General features: G+C 43.7%; 1 protein-coding gene across 3 annotated transcripts in view; it reads right to left on the minus strand.

Annotated features, from left to right (window-relative positions):
- PCYT1B (phosphate cytidylyltransferase 1B, choline) overlaps nucleotides 1–17,329 on the minus strand; it is a 46,271-nt gene that overhangs the window by 6,810 nt on the left and 22,132 nt on the right. For all 3 annotated transcript variants that reach the window (XM_075429885.1, XM_075429894.1, XM_075429878.1), the window contains 6 exons: nucleotides 13,411–13,510; nucleotides 11,833–11,949; nucleotides 8,471–8,622; nucleotides 7,464–7,542; nucleotides 4,062–4,204; nucleotides 1,694–1,882 (listed from right to left, as the gene is read on the minus strand). In XM_075429885.1, coding sequence (XP_075286000.1) covers nucleotides 1,694–1,882; nucleotides 4,062–4,204; nucleotides 7,464–7,542; nucleotides 8,471–8,622; nucleotides 11,833–11,949; nucleotides 13,411–13,510 — 780 coding nt within the window. The remainder of the gene's footprint in view (nucleotides 1–1,693; nucleotides 1,883–4,061; nucleotides 4,205–7,463; nucleotides 7,543–8,470; nucleotides 8,623–11,832; nucleotides 11,950–13,410; nucleotides 13,511–17,329) is intronic.

Consider the following 17,329-nt stretch of genomic DNA (forward strand, 5'->3'; position numbering starts at 1 on the left):
TAGCAGTAAGGAGACTATGAAGATGCAGTCTCTGTTCTGAAGCCTTCACAGCCTAATTTTAGGCTTTTCTCAACTGAGTGGTAATCAACACGGCAAGTCATGGCAGAGAAAAGATGACAACTACTCCAGTACGAGGCAGGCACATAGGTGCTTTGGTGGCACTGAGTCATGACATGGCTGTGATGTGGGCTACTTAACTCACCAGGGGTCTGTGAATCTTCCTGAGGGATTGTTTATAAACAAAAGCTCTGCCGAGATCCTTTCAACAGAAGGTACCTTTCATTATGGGAAGTTGTTCAGGTGTGAACTGATACAAAGCACCACAAGAGAACATTATGGGGGTGTTGGCTCTTCGCAAATATTCCAATGGTATCTGCTTCATGCTAGTCCTAAACTGTTTTTTCTGGCTTGCTGCCTCTATTGACATTTTTTCTGAAACTTAAATGAGCAGTTAAAGCTTTGCACAAGGCTCGTGCAAAGGGTTTGCTTTCAAGCGAGGGAGCTGCCTGACTGACTGCGTGCCACAGCCTGAAAATGCACCTCTGAAGCACCCTGCTGCTCTGTGGGATTATTTGTCTGGCTCTTACTCTGCTCCACTCTGTTCCCTCTGCCCTGCTCGCTGTCTCCTCCCTGCTCACACACATTTCCTCAGACTGAGCAACAGCTTCACTCGGAGCTTGCAGCTAGAACAGCGCGTCCAAGATGACGCCTGTCCTGGGGGGCCTGGCTGGGGCCTGGGCTCTCACGGGCACACAGCTGCACAGCGAGCTCCTGGCAAAGGGGCTGGGTCCCCACGGGAAGGTCTAGGAACGCCTGTTCAAACAAAGGCTAAATGCTACCTTCAAATTAAGCTTTGCTACTGGTTTCAGTGTAGCAAAGTGAAGTAGTGCAAGAACACAAAGCTTCTCAAGATTTGGGAAGCTATCAGAACTGAAAGGTGGGGACCTGGACTCTTTGGGGGCTCTGAAGTGTCACCAACTCACCACCCACTCAGTGCAGGACTTTGGTTTGAGCAGGTTAGGCCCTGGTGTTTCTCCCCAGAAGAATGCTGTTACAGATGCGCAACTGCCTTTCAAAGCACCTGGGGACCTTCAGTAAATGGGCTCTGTGGAGCCAGCACCTACTGAGGAGAGCTTCAAAAACGCTTCAGGTCCACCTGAGCCTTCCCTGCAGTCAGTTAGATGAGCCTGGCCACTCGACATACAAAATAATTTCTTGGAACTTCAAATCAGTTGTTTCCAAAGTTAGAAATCTGCCATCTTCTACTGCTGAGTACAGAGCATGAAGCCAACTACTGAAAAGCTTTTCAGTGTCTCTGTTTCCCTCACCACCTCCCGTGTGTAATTCCTCCCTGATGTCTGTCTGGTCTCGTTTAGTCCCAATGGGGAGAACAGACTGTATTAGCCTGTTTGCCCGTCTGTTGCTTTTACGCAGCCCTACTGAACGCAGTATCACATTCAGCATCACACCTTCACACAAGACAGAAATTATCCCAAAGAAGCAACAGCCAGAAGTGGCAAATCCTCCCGCTGCAGCACTGGCACACGTTATGGGATTCCGCAAGCAGGTTTGGCGTTATCCTACTGTGCTGGCTTTCAAAACAAAGACTGCTGCAAAAGAATCTGCTCTGGGATCTGCATTACAGAAGATAAATACAAACCACTCAAGCTTCTTGGGATGGCAGAATACCTACCCAGGCTCCATCGGGCCCAAACAGCTCTAAAAAGTTGCCAATAAATTCCCTGGACTTTTCTTCCCATTTCTGAATGAGGTCATGGCTCTTCTCTTCCACCTTGTAAACAAATTCTTTTGATTTTTCCTCCACATTCTTGACTTTTTCTTTCATTTTGTCCACTTGGTTTTGAAAGCGATATTTCTTCTCCTGTTTTAAAAGTGTGGACAGAGATTAATATATGGGGACTTGGAAATAATTAGCCACTGACAGCTGAGAGGAAGAACAAAAATTGCATTAATGTATCCTAACACATATGGCCTCGGTTAACTATTCCCACATCATTTTTATAAATGCAAATTTAACATTTGTGGAACAAAGTGCAGAAGGTACATATTGAAAAGACCATCTTGTGTGATTGCTGTGTTTAATCCACTACGTGAATCTGTCCATATTTTCAAACTGAATGCACTTTGAAAAGTATTATGAATCTTGTGAAGGATACGAGTCAGAAATTAACAGCTCAAACTTAAGCAAAAGGCGAATCTCCCTGGGTTTACTAGCAAACACAGCCCGCTGCTGAGCTGCCAGCCTGGATGACAACTTGGACCAAAATGTCTCTTTGGTCGGATTTCTGCAGAGCAGAAGGAAAGCTCCCTTCACTTCCAAGCCTGGCTAATGCAGGAGCTGCTGGGTGCAACAGAAGGATGTGCGTGGGCCAGTGGCTTGTGGCCAGCAGACTCGATGATAGAAAAGCGAGCGAACTCCTAATTGCTAAGTCACACAGAAAAAGAGAGGGATAGAGAAGGTGATGTTAGGGGGCTAACATGGGGCCAGGCTTCTAAAATACCTCAGGCTTCAAGGGTTTTTGTCCTGAACTTTTCAAGCATACAGGACACACAGCAAACTAACGCTGTGCCCTTGAAGGTGTAATGGTCTCTGTAGAAGCACAGATCACTATCGGCTTTTAATTTCCTGTGAACTTCATTTAATGGGCACTTGAATTTACTTTTAAAACAAATACTGTTTAGTCCTGAGGTGGGTTTTATTCTAGCTTGTGAATCACTAGAAGAACTGTCTTTGCAGGCCACAAGGTCAAACAAAATCATCAAGGTCCAAAGAACCTGAACTCCCTTTGCACCTAATAGGTGACGAAGCCTTTCTTTAACAAGGAAACCAGTGCTCTTCTATCTTGGTGAAATCCTGGGTTTCTTTATTTTGAAACACAAGCAGCCCCTAGTGCAAATTAGTATTTCTGCATTTAAATTACTGTAAGTTAAATAACCAAATGCCAGGAGAGATTTCAGGATACATCAGCGTCCGAGACTGCGGGAAGCATACCTTATGCAACAGTATCTTAACCTTAGAGCCACTAAAGGATAAATTTGAGAACGCCCAAGGCATCCACCATGCCTTAATTTAATGGATATTTGCAATAGTGATCCTTCTGGCTGGAGTACTTACAAGCAGGATTTTCTAGAGGTGTAGAAGACTGGAAAAAAAGGCACAGTGAACTAAGTATTTATGCCCTGTGATCTGCGATTTATCTGCCAGACTTCAATGAAAATAAGAAACAAGTAAACAAAACCCTCATGAGATGACACAATTCAGTCTTTCACAAGGGGGTTTCCCAGCTCAGGGAAGGAGGTGGGAAGTCCTGCTGCGAGCCAGCCCTATCACAAGGAAGATTTCAGTTATGTGGGTTATCTTGAGGCTGTAAGTTAAGCATTGAAACAGAAAATGAAGGAAAGTAAATTTTAATTTCTGTTTACTCCAACTGGAGGTTAAGGTGCAGTTCTGTACGTGGAAGCTGAATAGTTTCAGCCATCCTTTCAAATGGTGCTCTTGCCCTACCTGTTGTGGCTTCTGATCAGCATCGTTTACGTACCAGCTTCCTAACACGCTTCCTTGTCTTTTAAAAACCATTTTAGCTTCCTCTGGTCACCTCACTACTCAGTGGTTGGGGGGGGGGGGGGTTGTTTTTATCCTGTTGCATTGTAGAGAAAGTTTGGATATCAAAATCTTTGCTCTCTATGTTGCCTTCTCACAATGGGAATAAAGAAAGAAATCATGTCTTGGGTGAGTGGCTGAGACGCCTGTGGTGGGGGGTGGGCTCCTTCCCAGTGTGTCATTCAGTCACCTACAGCTCAAGGAAGAAGGGGGAGCGGCAGCTTTGTCACAAACATAAAAGCGTAAGATGGAAATGAAGCTGCTAATTAATAGGAGCCATTAAAACTACCCTCAGCTTACCAGTTTCTTTTAAATAAAGTTCCTCGCAGCTATTTTAAAAGCAGCAGGGGGAAGACAGTCTTTCTTAACTTTTACTCTACGTTTGGGGTCCTAGCAGAGAGTGGTTCAGAAGCAAATGCAGATCAGTGTACGTACTTACATTTATAAAACTAACATTCAGCTCTTTGGCGGTGTATCCTCGTTGGAGGTTGCGCCGGGCGTACACGTCGTAGTCCCGGACGATCCTTGTGATGATATCTGATGTGGAGATACCTTCGGTTCTCTGCGTCGGTACAAACATTCCTGAGCAAAGTGGGAAAAGAAAGCCCGCTGAGAAAGCACGGCAGGACCAGGCGCTGCGGCAGGTAGCTGGGGATGAACACAAAAGTGCCTGACAGAAGGTAAGAGACTCGCAATTCTGCCTGTCTTATTCCTGGTTCTTTCTTCTTGTTCCTGTGTTAGTTTAGGGAAGACACTAGATTGCTATACCGTTTGTTTTTCCTCAGATCTTCAGAAAGGCTAAAACTTGCCCTCTGCACAGTGTCAGCTGAGATGTGGAAGTTATTAGACTGGCAGGGGCTCCCCAGCCAGGACGGCTAAGCCTCACAGTAGCAGCAATTCACTGAGCAGTTCTTTCCATAAGTGTGGCCTTTATTTAATGTTATATAAAGGAGCAGGGGGCTGGCTTCCACTCCCGCTACTGAAAGGCCATTTGCGGCTCTCCTGTGTATTTCCACTCTCCCCTCCACTCCTGTGCAGCACCATCTGAAGGTCTTTGTTCTGCTGAGTAAAGCAGACCAGCCTCTGGCCTTGGCCAAAGCCAGGAAGTGCCTTCAGGTGAAAGCTGCATTACAGTAACTGGGAAAGACCCTGCAAGTGCCAGCAGCTTTCAACAGGAAGGTGAAGAGTAATGGCAGTGTGAACAAGCATGGAAATACCGTGGGGACTGAGGGTATTGGTCTCCGTAGCCCCCGTTTCATGTCCACCTGGCCATGGCAGTGGCTGCATAATCACTCTCCCTGCTCCGACAGATCAGTCCCTAAGAAAACTGGCCATTTAGTAATAGTGCTCGTATTTTCCTCAACACAGCTGAGGTATGTATTGCTTTTTAATTGCTCCTCATGAAGACAGGATCACTTGAACTGTTAATGCAAGTCACAAAGGCAATAAAAGCAGAGTGCTAGCACACCTTGGTTTAGTAGTTATTTAGGGCTACAAAAAACTACTACTATCACTTAAACATAATTGCAACATCAAGCTGCTGATGAGAGAGCGAGCTGTGAGATAAGGCTGGAAATGGTTTTTCAAAAAAAAAAAGTAGCGCTTTGTCTTAAAAGGGTGCTACAGCTACTGGCAAATTAATCCTCACATTCATTTGAAGTAGGCAGGCATTGCTAGCTAATTTCACAGGGTTACAAAAAGATTTGGAGAAGGAGTCAAGAAGCTTAGCAGCCTCTTGTGACTAAATGCTATGTGATATTTTTTCTTTCTGATCTCTAATTAATACTCTGCTGAAAAATAGATTATTTTAATCACGAGCAGAGAGGTTTCCCTGATCGTGCTTTTCAGGCTTGCAGCAGTCACTCAGGAAACTATTTTTGGAAGCAGCAAAACCCACTTTAAGCCAGAAGCCTTTATAGATAGAAGCTCCAAGAATACATGAACAAAATACAAACCCTACCCTTGAGGAGCCAAAAGCGGAATTGTTTTCAAGTAGATACACAAATTCATGTATGATGACATTACCTTTAGTCATTGATTTTGCTTTCATATGTTTGCTTCATCTGTTGGACTGATTCATGTTTTCCAAACTAATCATTCACAGATGCGCAGAGCTTTAGTCAGCACACCGCTACCCAGCTCACCGTTGTCCATATGCCTTCCCACCCACCGAAGGCTGTGGGGAAACAGGAGCCCACAGGAATCTACACGAGGAGCACCACAGATCCCATCTGCTTCTCTGCTCCCCAACAACCTGATGTGGGAAAACAGGAGTACTGGAACTAAGGAAAATGCACAAATGCATCCACAGCATTGGTCTACTTAAAACAAAAGGCCCTAGGAGAAAGGGGAAATTATCTATTGTAATAATGCTATTCTGGAGCATTAGGACTATTACAGCACTAGATCTCAAAAATCTCCACAAATAAGCTGACGTTATTTCCAGTTTACATGTACCAAAATGCAGCCATACAGGACTGAAGTCACTTCTCCAGCATCATGCAGCGACAGACACAGGACAGACCACAAGTCCCCGAAGCTGTAAGTCCCTACCCTGTTCTGCAAAGCTTGAATTTCTCGTCAGGACACATGCACACCGCACCCGTGGCCAACAACAGCAGAGAAAGGGATGTGCCAGGTTTGGGCACACTCCAGCTCAGTCTGGTAACAATGCAGTGACACCAAGGGCTCCTGTCACGTTGTCCTGCGCACTCAGCACCTTATAGAAGAAAGGCAACATAGCTGCCTGGCCAGCACATATGCTGTATGTCCCTTGGTGGCCTGTCCTTACCACAGGTACCTTCGTTCCATTGCCTACTGAAGTATGCCGGTGCTGGCTTTGAAACTGTAAAACAGCAGCTCCCAAGGGAGGGTTGTGAGTCTGACACCACAGTGAGGCTTGCAAGTAGAAAAAGGTCAAGAACTGCTGCTAAACAAAGCTTATTCTTTCAAGCTTAGGTCAGTACCTGGTCTCCTGCTGTCATTGTATAGCTTGAGAAGGTCACTTTGCATGACAAACTACCATCAGGCAGATTTGCTCCGGCATTTTTTTAAGCCTCCAATATACAAGCTTATGTAGACCAGGAAGAGGATGGACTCGCCAGCGTTCAGGGCAGCACCTCCCAGGAGCAGGAGAAGAAAGGGGCGATCAGTTCCTCCTCCCGCGCTGTTCACTGTGTTAGAACAGCTGCTGCTGGCGACCAGTGGCTTAATATGGTCTCCTCAGATTTAATTCAGCTTCCTCGAACTGAAGAGATACAAACTCCTGATGACTTCAGCACGGTCATGTTCAACGTAATACGGCAGTCAACCAAGCTGCTAAATAGTTATCGCAAATGAATCGTTCTGGTACGGATTTAAACCCTCTGCCAGTGTAGAAAAAAGAACCCTCAGTGCAAATCAGAAGCGGATCCTAATGACTCCTGAAGGCTGCCTGTGCTTGCCTGTATTCAGGACTGGGCTGTGTCAAGGAGTCAGCAGTCTGCGGTTAGCAGCAAACCACTGACGTTGGCCGGGCTGATGTAGGAACTGAACTCATTTTCATCGGTTCAGAGCTCTTAGTCAAGCACCCTGAAATTGTTTAAAAAAACCCAAATGGAACCCTTCTGTAACAGACCTGAATGGTTTCCTGGGGGTTGTGGCAGGAATTCAGCCAAGGACATCCTTTGTGGTTTTACAAAGTGAACCTTTCTGCTGAAGTCAGCACCACCTCCCGCTAGGGTGTAAGAGAATGTGATATTATCTCTACTGCTTCTCTCCCAGCAGTCGTGGTCAAAAGGCAGCAAAAGAATTTGAGCTGAGGCGGAAAAGGAAAGTGCTAAAAATGTAAAGTTGCCCTTACCTGCCTCCTTTATGTGTTTGTATACATCATCCGAGCCAGCAGAGGAGTATGGGATGTCATCGTGGGCTACAAAGTCAATCTGCCAGTGAACAGAAGAAGAATCACATGCCACCATCACTGAATTCTGGTTCAGTGGGGGGTTGTTGTGGAGGATCATCTCTTTTCTCGACTTCAGCTGACTTGCTTTTGTCATTCTCATCCTAAAGCCATCACCTAGAACACTGCACTAGATTTAGGCCTAAAACTGCTGTGTTGTATGAGTAATTCTGAAAGAACAGAGAGCTTGTCTCCAGAAGCACCGCCACTCTCACATCGCCCTGGCTGGCTCTGTGCGATATTCTGTAGAAAACCTAAGACATCCGTTCCTGCTTTTATTGCTATTGGAAGAGCCAAGTCAAGTGGCAAAGCCTTGGCTTTCAAAACCGTTCTGTCTCCTTAGGGCTGTGAGTATATACCTAGTACTGTCATGCTGTCCATTTGTCACCCAGCGATGTGGACACTAAAATACATCCTAGTTAATTATGCTTTTGTTAAGATTTATATATTTTGCAAGACAGTCTATAGCACGTAAGAAACCCTGTCCTAGCTTTTAGAGGACACATGACAATTTTATGTATTTCTGGCCAGTTATTGCACCTGTTGACATTCATAAGAAATGTGCCTTTAATTCAGGACTTTAACAGGACCTTAGTCACTATTACATGATAACTTTTCTGGTTCATTATCTCCTTTCCTGAAAGTCAATTTGTGAACAAATCTTCAGTGTTATTTTGCCATTCAGAAATCTCACTACAGAAATTATCTCAGCATCCCGAGAAAAAAAAGGCAAGACAAATATAACATTTTCTGACAAAGATGGAGGCAAGCAATGCCATGTACCTAATTTCAGTGACGGGAATTAACCGAGTTAAATAATTTGCTCCACCTAATAGAATTTTGCAGGCTTGCTGTTTATTCTCAACTGTCAGTCTACAAAGGGGAAGGGAGAGATAAGGGGAGAAGTGTACCTTATGCTTTTCAAGGAACTCGGGTGTCAATGTCCAGGGTGCATCTCTGATGACCTCATCCACATAACGACAGTGTCTGAGGGCTTCGTATCGCTCAGTTTCACTCATCACAGTGAAGCCTTTGAATTTATGAGTTAAATCATCACTGCAAACTAAAATATGGAAGTATCAACAAAATGGCTCCACACTCAGTAGAATTAGCACGACCAGCAGTTAATTATTTCCTAATAATTCCATTAAGCACTTAGCTATTAGCTTAGCTAATTTTGGGGTGCTCCGGGGCATCTCAGAGTTCTGCTTAGGGTTGGCAGGTACAACCATAGACTTCTGAGAGATCCTTCCCTTTCCGGAGCTGCAGCCAGAGCCCAAGTGAGATACTGTGGGCCATCTCAAGCGGTACAACATGCTCATGTCGAGGTAACTTAATCCCACCATAAAAGGGGATTCCATAGGCTGTGAAATTTCAGGGGTGATGGACAATGCTTTAAAAACAATCAAAAAGTGCAGTGTCAGGAATGGCAGAGTGCTCACAAATGTCATGTAACACAAAATGGTCGAGGCAGGAAGGCACCACTGGACATCATCTAGTTCAACTCCCTCCTCAGAGCAGGGTCAACTACAGCAGGTTGCTCAGGGCCACGTCCAGCTGAGTTTCCAAAGATGAAGATCCCTCAGCCTCGCTGGGCCTCCTGTTCCCGCCTGTTGTTATGTAAACAACGCCCTAAATTATGAATTTGCCAACAAAGCTCTAAATCACAGCAGAACAGCTTCTCACTAAATAAACACTGATGGAAAACAAGTCATGGCAGATTTTAGAGGAATCTGTCTCTGAGTTTAGCTTTGAGTTGGGCAGGCTTCATAGAAACAGAAGTAAGGCTTGTGCCACGTTCAAATGGGAAATCACAGAAGGAAGTCCCATGGGAAGGACTGGGAGAAGCTGTATGCTCTGGTGGAATGAGCAGGTCCGGACATCCTGCATCTTTAACTCTGAATGTACCAATACTTTGTCACATTGCTTTTAAAATGAGGGGAAGCAACAACCATGTTACCACAGCACTATAAAAGTTAGGTTTTGTCTTTCTGCCCACGTAACATTGCGTAAAGCACAGTGGTCTGTCCCCACAACTGTAACTCTGTCCAATATTACAGCGACGATAGTCATTTGACACCCCACATGGAATAATGAGATACCCATTTATAGCTGGGTTGACAGTGGTTGTCCTTCAGCAGAGGTCAAACCTGTGCCTTTGCATCTCACTTGTCTGTGACACCGGGACAAACAGTCAATGTGCTTGACAAATGATAAATGCAACGTTATTAGTGCTGCAGGGAAGTGTGAGAGCAGCCCTGCAGCTGCTGCTTCTTTCTAATTTGAGAACATCAACCTATCAGGCAAGGCGCTGGCAAAGATGCAGTCTTTTTTGAGATCTAAAATGGATGTTCTTGCTGTGATGGTTGTTAAGGACCTTTAAAGTAGGAAAAACGTAGGAAGGCTTAGATAGCCCTGGAGTTTGTGCAAAATTCAAAGCCAGATAATAGTATACATATGAATTTCAGCTAGTGAAATGCTACTCTATCCTATTATGTCATTTTTTGATGCCTGCTGACAGAAATTTAATGGAGATCAAAGCATTTCCAGTAGAAAGATGCCTTCTGAGATTGTATTTATATTTATTTACAGCCTTTATGTTATCTTAAAGCTACCCTCTCCTGGAAGAAAGGGTCTACTAAAATTATTGGAAAATAGTAATTTTTGCTTGAATTCTGTAAAAAGGTTTGATTTCATTTTTTGATTACTGTTTGCTCATGTACAGTGCAGACACAATATCTCTGTATTTCCTTTTGATTCTGTCACCCTGCTCTAAAGACTGATTTGGGAAGGTATAAATATCTATTAATAAAAAAAACATTCTTAGCTCCAAACAATTGTCTTCACAACAAGAAATAAAAAGGGTTGGTTGTGGCGCCCGCAAAGACACACGACACCAATGCTTTTGCAGCACAAATTGTATGTGGGTGTGGAAAGGTGCCCATTTTTTAAACATGCCAAGATGCAGAGTGCCTTGCTGGGAAGAGGTGCTGATTAGTGCTGGCTGCTTTGTCCTTAACTTCAAAAATAAGGGCAAAGTGAAGCTATGCCATGAATTTCAAAGGACCCAGGCTTTTGCCTCAGAGCTCCTTCTCTGATCTGGGAACCCCCCACCCCACTCCCTTTAAAAGCAACAATAAAACCTACATAACTTGCATATTTTTAAAACCTCACAGTCTTGCACCTCCACTAGCTTCTTCTGCAAGCTATCTGGTTGGGCAGGAAAACAAGAGAGTCCTAAATGTTTCCTTCATAACAACGGGGTGTCTTCTTTCCCTCCCAGGAAGCTCCATGGGAATTGCCACAATTCATAAACTTCAAAGCAAAACCAAAAAGTGTGTTTATAAAGTGATTTTGCTTTTCCTCTATGTTGGGTCTTTTTTTCCCTCTTTTCTACTGATTTGGGACAAAGATTCAAAATAATGCATCTTACAAAGCATCTGAAGGTTTCATTCACACTCACTTTATCATCACTGCTGTAAGCATCTGAGAGCTGAAGGTTGCTGTGAAATGTTTACACGAGGCGCATCTCAAGCCCAAAGGTGCAGGGAGACTGGAACCGAAATGCGTGTTTACGAGGCTCACGAGAGCTGGGCTTGCACAGCCAGCCAGGCAGGACACAGCCACCCCCCAGTGACTCCTCAGGCACACACCAACTGCTGAACAGCTGCCAGCCAGCCACACGGTGAAAAAAGAAGATATTCATGGCTAAAAAAATGATAAGAAAGTAACCTGCCCGGGGACACTTGATTTGAACTTAGCTTTCAGCTCACATGACCTACATTTGGGTCTCCAATGATAACGGGCTGGATTTAGCTTTTCTGCTGATGTTGAAGGCTGGGTCTGCACACAGTACTGATCTGGCAGCCAGGGGATGCGGGCTGTGCCTGGCTGGTGGAGGGACTGGGGAGCCAGAAATAAATGAGCGGTTGATCTCATTCACTCATCCCCATCTTTGAACAATTTCGAGTGAATAACTGAAAAAGGTAAATTATTCATACGGAGCTATTCTAAGCTCAGAGTCATGCAGGCACCTGCTTTAACTAGAATGGGAATTGTGCCTGTGCTGCTGAGGGCAGAATTTGACTTTTACTTTAATTGATGCAATTGTAAGACGTAATTTCAAGGCAAATCGCCTATAGAAAGCCCCCAGAGCGAAGGCAGCATTCAAAGTCATAGTGTATAAACAGCTGGGGGTGCGAGCATTGCAATAACTTTCTGATACTGAAGCACAGAAGCAAAAATCCAGTGCAATAAATAACTCTGATCTTACCTCCTACTAGTAAGTAGCTATTTGGGAAGAGAGTTTTGGCTTGCATAAGAGCTCTAGCATGGCCAGAGTGGAAGAGGTCAAATATCCCATCTGCATACACTCTGACAGGTCTGTCAACTGTGGAGAAAGAAACACAACAGTGATTTTTCAGACCCAACACAAGTTGCGCTTAATTCTACTGGACAGGTTTTTGTTCCCAGATCAGATGATTGCGGAGATTTACCCCAGTTCTGATGTTCAAAACACACTGTGGGTGAGCTCGCAGTGTTTTATCCTGCTCATTACTTGTTCTTCTCTATACTCTCTGCAGTTTTCTCTCAGACTTAGCCTATTTATTACCATCCATCATCCCCGTATTCTAATTTAGCAAAAATGTCATCTTCCTTCCTCATTTGGAGTTCCACCATATGTCTTGTTCTTTTCTCTCTGCCTTCTAGTCAGTTCTGCCTTCTGGATTTTTAAAATTTTTTCCTTATTTTTTCCTATCATCTCCTTTTTCCTTCCCTCCTGTCTGTGACTTTCTTTTTTCCACAGCTTACCACTGTAAAAATGTATTGCCTACCTCTTCCACATAAAACTTTCACTTCCATTTTTCCATCCTTCCCCCAAGCTTTTCTCTCTGATAAGCTTATCATTTCTTTTTCTCACCATCCTCCTGCTATCACCCTTGTAACTCTTGCTGCCTGTATGACATCTTCAGCAGCAGCCTTCAGATAGGAAAAGGACATGTGGTTACCAAATGACACACCTGGCAGCTGTGCCACAGGGAAGTCACCTCCAAGCAAAAGGACAGCAGGGATGAGAGCAACAGAGCTCCAACCTCCATGGACTTGCTTCAGTGCTACAGAGAAATACCTCTGCTATCAGGACATCCAGGGGTCCATGGAAATATGGGGACAACATTGGTCCTTGAAGAGCTGAGTGGAAAGCTGGGGCTTGCCTCTATTAAATGTATGTACTTTAAAAGCTTATTTTAAATATGTAAAATAAGTATACAAAGGCTTTTTTTTTTAAAGAATCTCATGGAATTTAGGGGGGCTGAAGTATGTATTTGGGACTTTATGTGAAATCATTCTGCTTCCCCAACCCAGTCACAAAGGTAGGTCCAGAAAAACTGTCCAGATAGAGTTCCAAAATTGGGCACGGTTCCTTTTCAAAGGGCAAATGGCCTTTAAGGCCACTGAAGGTCTGATGTGATCAGCGAGGGTATCGGTGAAAGAAGAGGTTTCCCAGCATGCAGAGGCAGTACAGGAAGAGAACCCAGGAGGCAGCCACTACACAACAAAACTTTTCAGGCCGTCTGGAGTGGGCTAGCAAGCCTTCCTTCCGACCAACATGCAGACATCCATGAAAACTCACACACTCTAAGCTGAAACCTTTTCTCTTGATTTTTCTCTAGCAGAAGATAATGGTCCTCTAGTCACTCGTTTCTTCCCTGTTAGCTGATAGCACCAGACATCAGGCTGGCCTTTCTGCTTCTAAGCGGAAGGTGCAAGTGAGTATGAGCAGACGCTTGTGAGGGAGAGCCTGTGTTTTGGGAGCACCCATGGTCCTGCTGATGTCGTTCTCTACACATACCTGGTGTTCCCAGGCGGGCTTGTGCAATGGTGAGCTTCTCATGCGGGGCTCGGCACTGACAGCTTGTTTCGTCTGCAAATGGAGCAGGTGCCGTCAGAGTCTGGAAGGGGAACAAAAACACAAAGAAAGTAAATTTGTTTCTTCCATGAAGTAGTTAAAAAAGACCATTTAACTGTGGCAGGATGCTGTAGCCAGGCTTAACACTGGTTTGTTCCCCGGGGATTTTTGCTTTTTGGTCACCCCTGAGCACAGGCAATTCACACAAGGTAAAATGATGAGGAAAATAAAGCTTTCCAAACACATCATGCAACTTAATTCTTTGTCTCTGTTGAGAAGCTCAAGCATTTCTGAAGTTGGTGCAGGTAGGTAATTTTTCCACTTGCTGAAGTCAAAGTCGAGTTTGCTGGCCCATGCACCTTAACCCTTGGTTTGGTCCCAGTAAGTCCAAAGGCCTAAGATGCAGAACGTATTCTGCTATGTGTAAATAACAGCTGGAAAAACTAACTGGGATGTAGAAAGCTGCAAACAGGCCATGTTCTCAGAAGCACTGGTTCCTCCCACTGACAAGACATCAGTACAGATGACTGGGACTACAGGTTGGTTGTTGTGTTTTTGCTCAGAACCTTGTATAATTTCCAAGGAGCCATTAAAACAAAGCCAAGACTGCAACCAGAAGTCCCACCTACCTAGAGCTAACTGAGCTGCAACTCCTTTCTCTGGTCTGACGCATACTGTAATAGTACTAAAACGCTCTAACTGTGATCAGAGCACCGCGCGGGTACTTGCTTTGAAGTGCTTATAACCTAATGGTAAGAGAGAGAGAGTGAGGATGTGTGAAGAATGACGTGGCATTATCTGTCAGGGAACCTGATTACAGAAATTTCATTTTCTGCCCATGCCTATGTAGGAAGTTATCAGTGATCAGAATCTCAGGTATTTATTATCTGCCGTATGGTCTGATGTGAAAAAACACAATTCTACTGCCCTTAACTTGAAATCTTTACGAAATCATAGAAACGGCAACCTACCCTTAGTTGTGTTTTGGGTCGCTTTGTTTTAATGAGACGAGGTGGTGGTTGAGACAAGCTGAAATACATCACTTACTTTGCCTCCACCATGATTTATCTGGGACCTCACGGCCTTGAAGCTGTGGCTTCATTTGGTTTTGACAGTGCCCATTTGTGCGATGCACAGTTGTCGTATCAGTTTGAGCACCTATGGCTGATTGCAGCAGAATCTCTCTTCCCTTTCACACCTTTTTTTCAGCCTTTGGATGCTGGATGCATAATTACTGAGCATTTATTTCCTTCAGCATCCCCAAGACACTTCAAGACACGTCATGCCTACTTGCTGCTGACCTCTGGGCTCACTGGCTTGTTGCACGGAAAGCTCAGAGGACAGTAGTAAAACAGCAGCGAAGACTTAAAGTGAGCTCTAAGGTTCATATCCAACTCTTTCTGCCAATTTACTATTCATTTTATTTAACAGAAGCACTAAAATTTTATGCAGATTTCTTTTTTTTTTCTCCTTGCATTTTTCTTTCCCTTTTTCCTTAATCTCCAATGTTGCAGGAAATCATCTGAGGTAACATTAATACTTCAGTGATGAAAATCACAGCTTCTCTGCATAGACAAGGTTAAAAATGGAGAAACTATGACCAAGTCCAAGCTTCTGTCTGGGTTTTGTGGATGGGTACTGTTTATTGGGCCACCCACGCCGCACAGCACAGAACATTACACATAATCATACCATGCCAGCTCCTTCCTTTATTTTCTAAATACTGTCTTTTTGCTTCTGGCTTTGCGATCGCTGTGTGCTAACCTGTCTTTTTATCTTTGAGCAAGGTCAAGTTACACGGCACCCCTTACAGCCTGGTTCCCGCTGGGATAAAGAGGAAGGCAGAAATGTTAAAACAATAATGGCTATGGTCTGCGGCCTGTAACTGGTAATCAGATCCTAGCTTGGCAGAGGCTGTTTCCTTGGAGATTATTTGAAGAAAATAGGCCTGGTTTGCAGCAAGATATTTTTTTTCCCCCTAGGCAAACACAGTGGTGCTTTTTATCCATGTAAACGCCTTGGCAACACCAAGACTTTTCTTTCAGTCTCTGCTCAATGGAGAACCACCTCTATTCGCCTCCCATCAGCCCAGCTTCTGAAAACGCTCACTGTTGAAGCTTACTTTACAGCCAAGGGCTTAGAACGAGACTTGTCAATATTCCCGTTACTCTGTGACCTCTCAGTCATTGGATACGAAAATACATTAAATATGATAGATTAAAATCAGCAATATTCTATCAAAGCCACACAGAGAAATGCATAAATACCATGTGGTGACAGATCAAGAGAAATACAGCAATAGCTTCCCAATTCAATATAACTTCATTTTAACTGGCCTATAAAAAAATGTTGCTGAGCTTAACAAAAACATCTGATGAATAAAGTAAGGTAAAACCATTTGGTTTGTTTATTATAGCATAAGATAAAATATTTCAAGAAATTATTAAAACCCAGAAACATTTTATCAAACCTCTTTCAGTTTGTATATAATTACTTGTATTCTTTCCAGTTTCTTGTCAGTAATAACTAGAACTGGGAGAAGAGAGCAAGTAATTTATATAGTAGCTTTGTCATTTTGGTTAATCCATTAAAGTACTTTTAGACATTCGCTAGTTTTGCCAATAATCAGATAGTTAGACAAAGACTTTGTGCAAATGTACTTCTGTCTTTGACAGATTTTTCCCTTCATCTATGCCTTCATTATTTTCTAGGCATTTACATTTTGTGATTAGTCAAGCAAGTCAAATTAGCCTCGTATCTGGGACCAAGGTAAGCTTCTGAGATCGGCGTCATCCTGTAGCAGGGTGCTCTACAGCCTAAGTGTGAGTTCGGTGATGAATTATCTCATTTCATTTGTTCAGCACCTGTATCCTCCTTGTATTATTTCACATTCTTGTACTGGACGCTTCAGCAAATTCATCCGTGGTCACCTATTCCCTGCCTCTCTATTTTCTCCCCTCAGTCACGTTTTCCAGGCTGAAGCGCTTTACCTCATTTATTTGTTGTTTGTATGGAAGCTGGTCCACAACTTTGATTATTTTTGTTGCCCTTCCCTGTTAACTGCAAGGTGGTTTATACAGCGTTCAAACTGATAACTCTTCCAGTTTATAGAGTTTTAATAGATAGGAACAGAAATTTAGTTACATGATGCCCACACTTTGCAGTTATCTTTGATGACAATAAGCATCTTACACCTGGTGTCAGCAGGGAGACCTTACTTTCATTTAAGCAGTCCAAATGCCACGTTGTTAGTGTAACATTAATATGTGGTGTCTCGAGAAAGCCTATTACATGTCATAAATGGAGAAGTCATTGTAATATTAGATCTCGTTAGTGATATTTATTTCAGAAGTTGTTAAAAACCTCTTGCAATGCAAGTCCTGTTTCCTGGGAATGACAACACATTCAATTATAATTAAACTCACTTCCTAAAAATGAGCACATGCGAAAACATCACATCCAATAACCCTAGCACATCAGAAGCCATTCATTCTGTTTCACGTTTAAACGGTGTCTCACTTGCATTCTCACAAGTTTGCAAAAGAACTGAATGATGCTCAATAAACTTCAGGACATCGAAAGACGGAGGGTAAGTAAAAGGGGGGCTTCCTCGCAAATGCCTCACAGCTCCATTTGCACCCAGTAACATCTTTGTAACCCTCGACTGTATTGAATGAGACAGCAGCGCAGAGAGGAGAGTACAGTGTGGCAGGCAGCCCTGAGTTGGTTCCGTGGCCGGGATACTTTATGAAAGAAACCCTACATGACAGGTAGATGCAGCTTCTTTTCAGGTGTATCTTGATGCTGCCTTTTAATTATCCCTCTTCATAGTCTCTCAGGCTACTGTAGCCATTTAACTTAG

The sequence above is a fragment of the Opisthocomus hoazin genome, chromosome 1 (assembly GCF_030867145.1).
Source record: "Opisthocomus hoazin isolate bOpiHoa1 chromosome 1, bOpiHoa1.hap1, whole genome shotgun sequence".
NCBI classification, from domain to species: Eukaryota; Metazoa; Chordata; class Aves; order Opisthocomiformes; family Opisthocomidae; genus Opisthocomus; species Opisthocomus hoazin.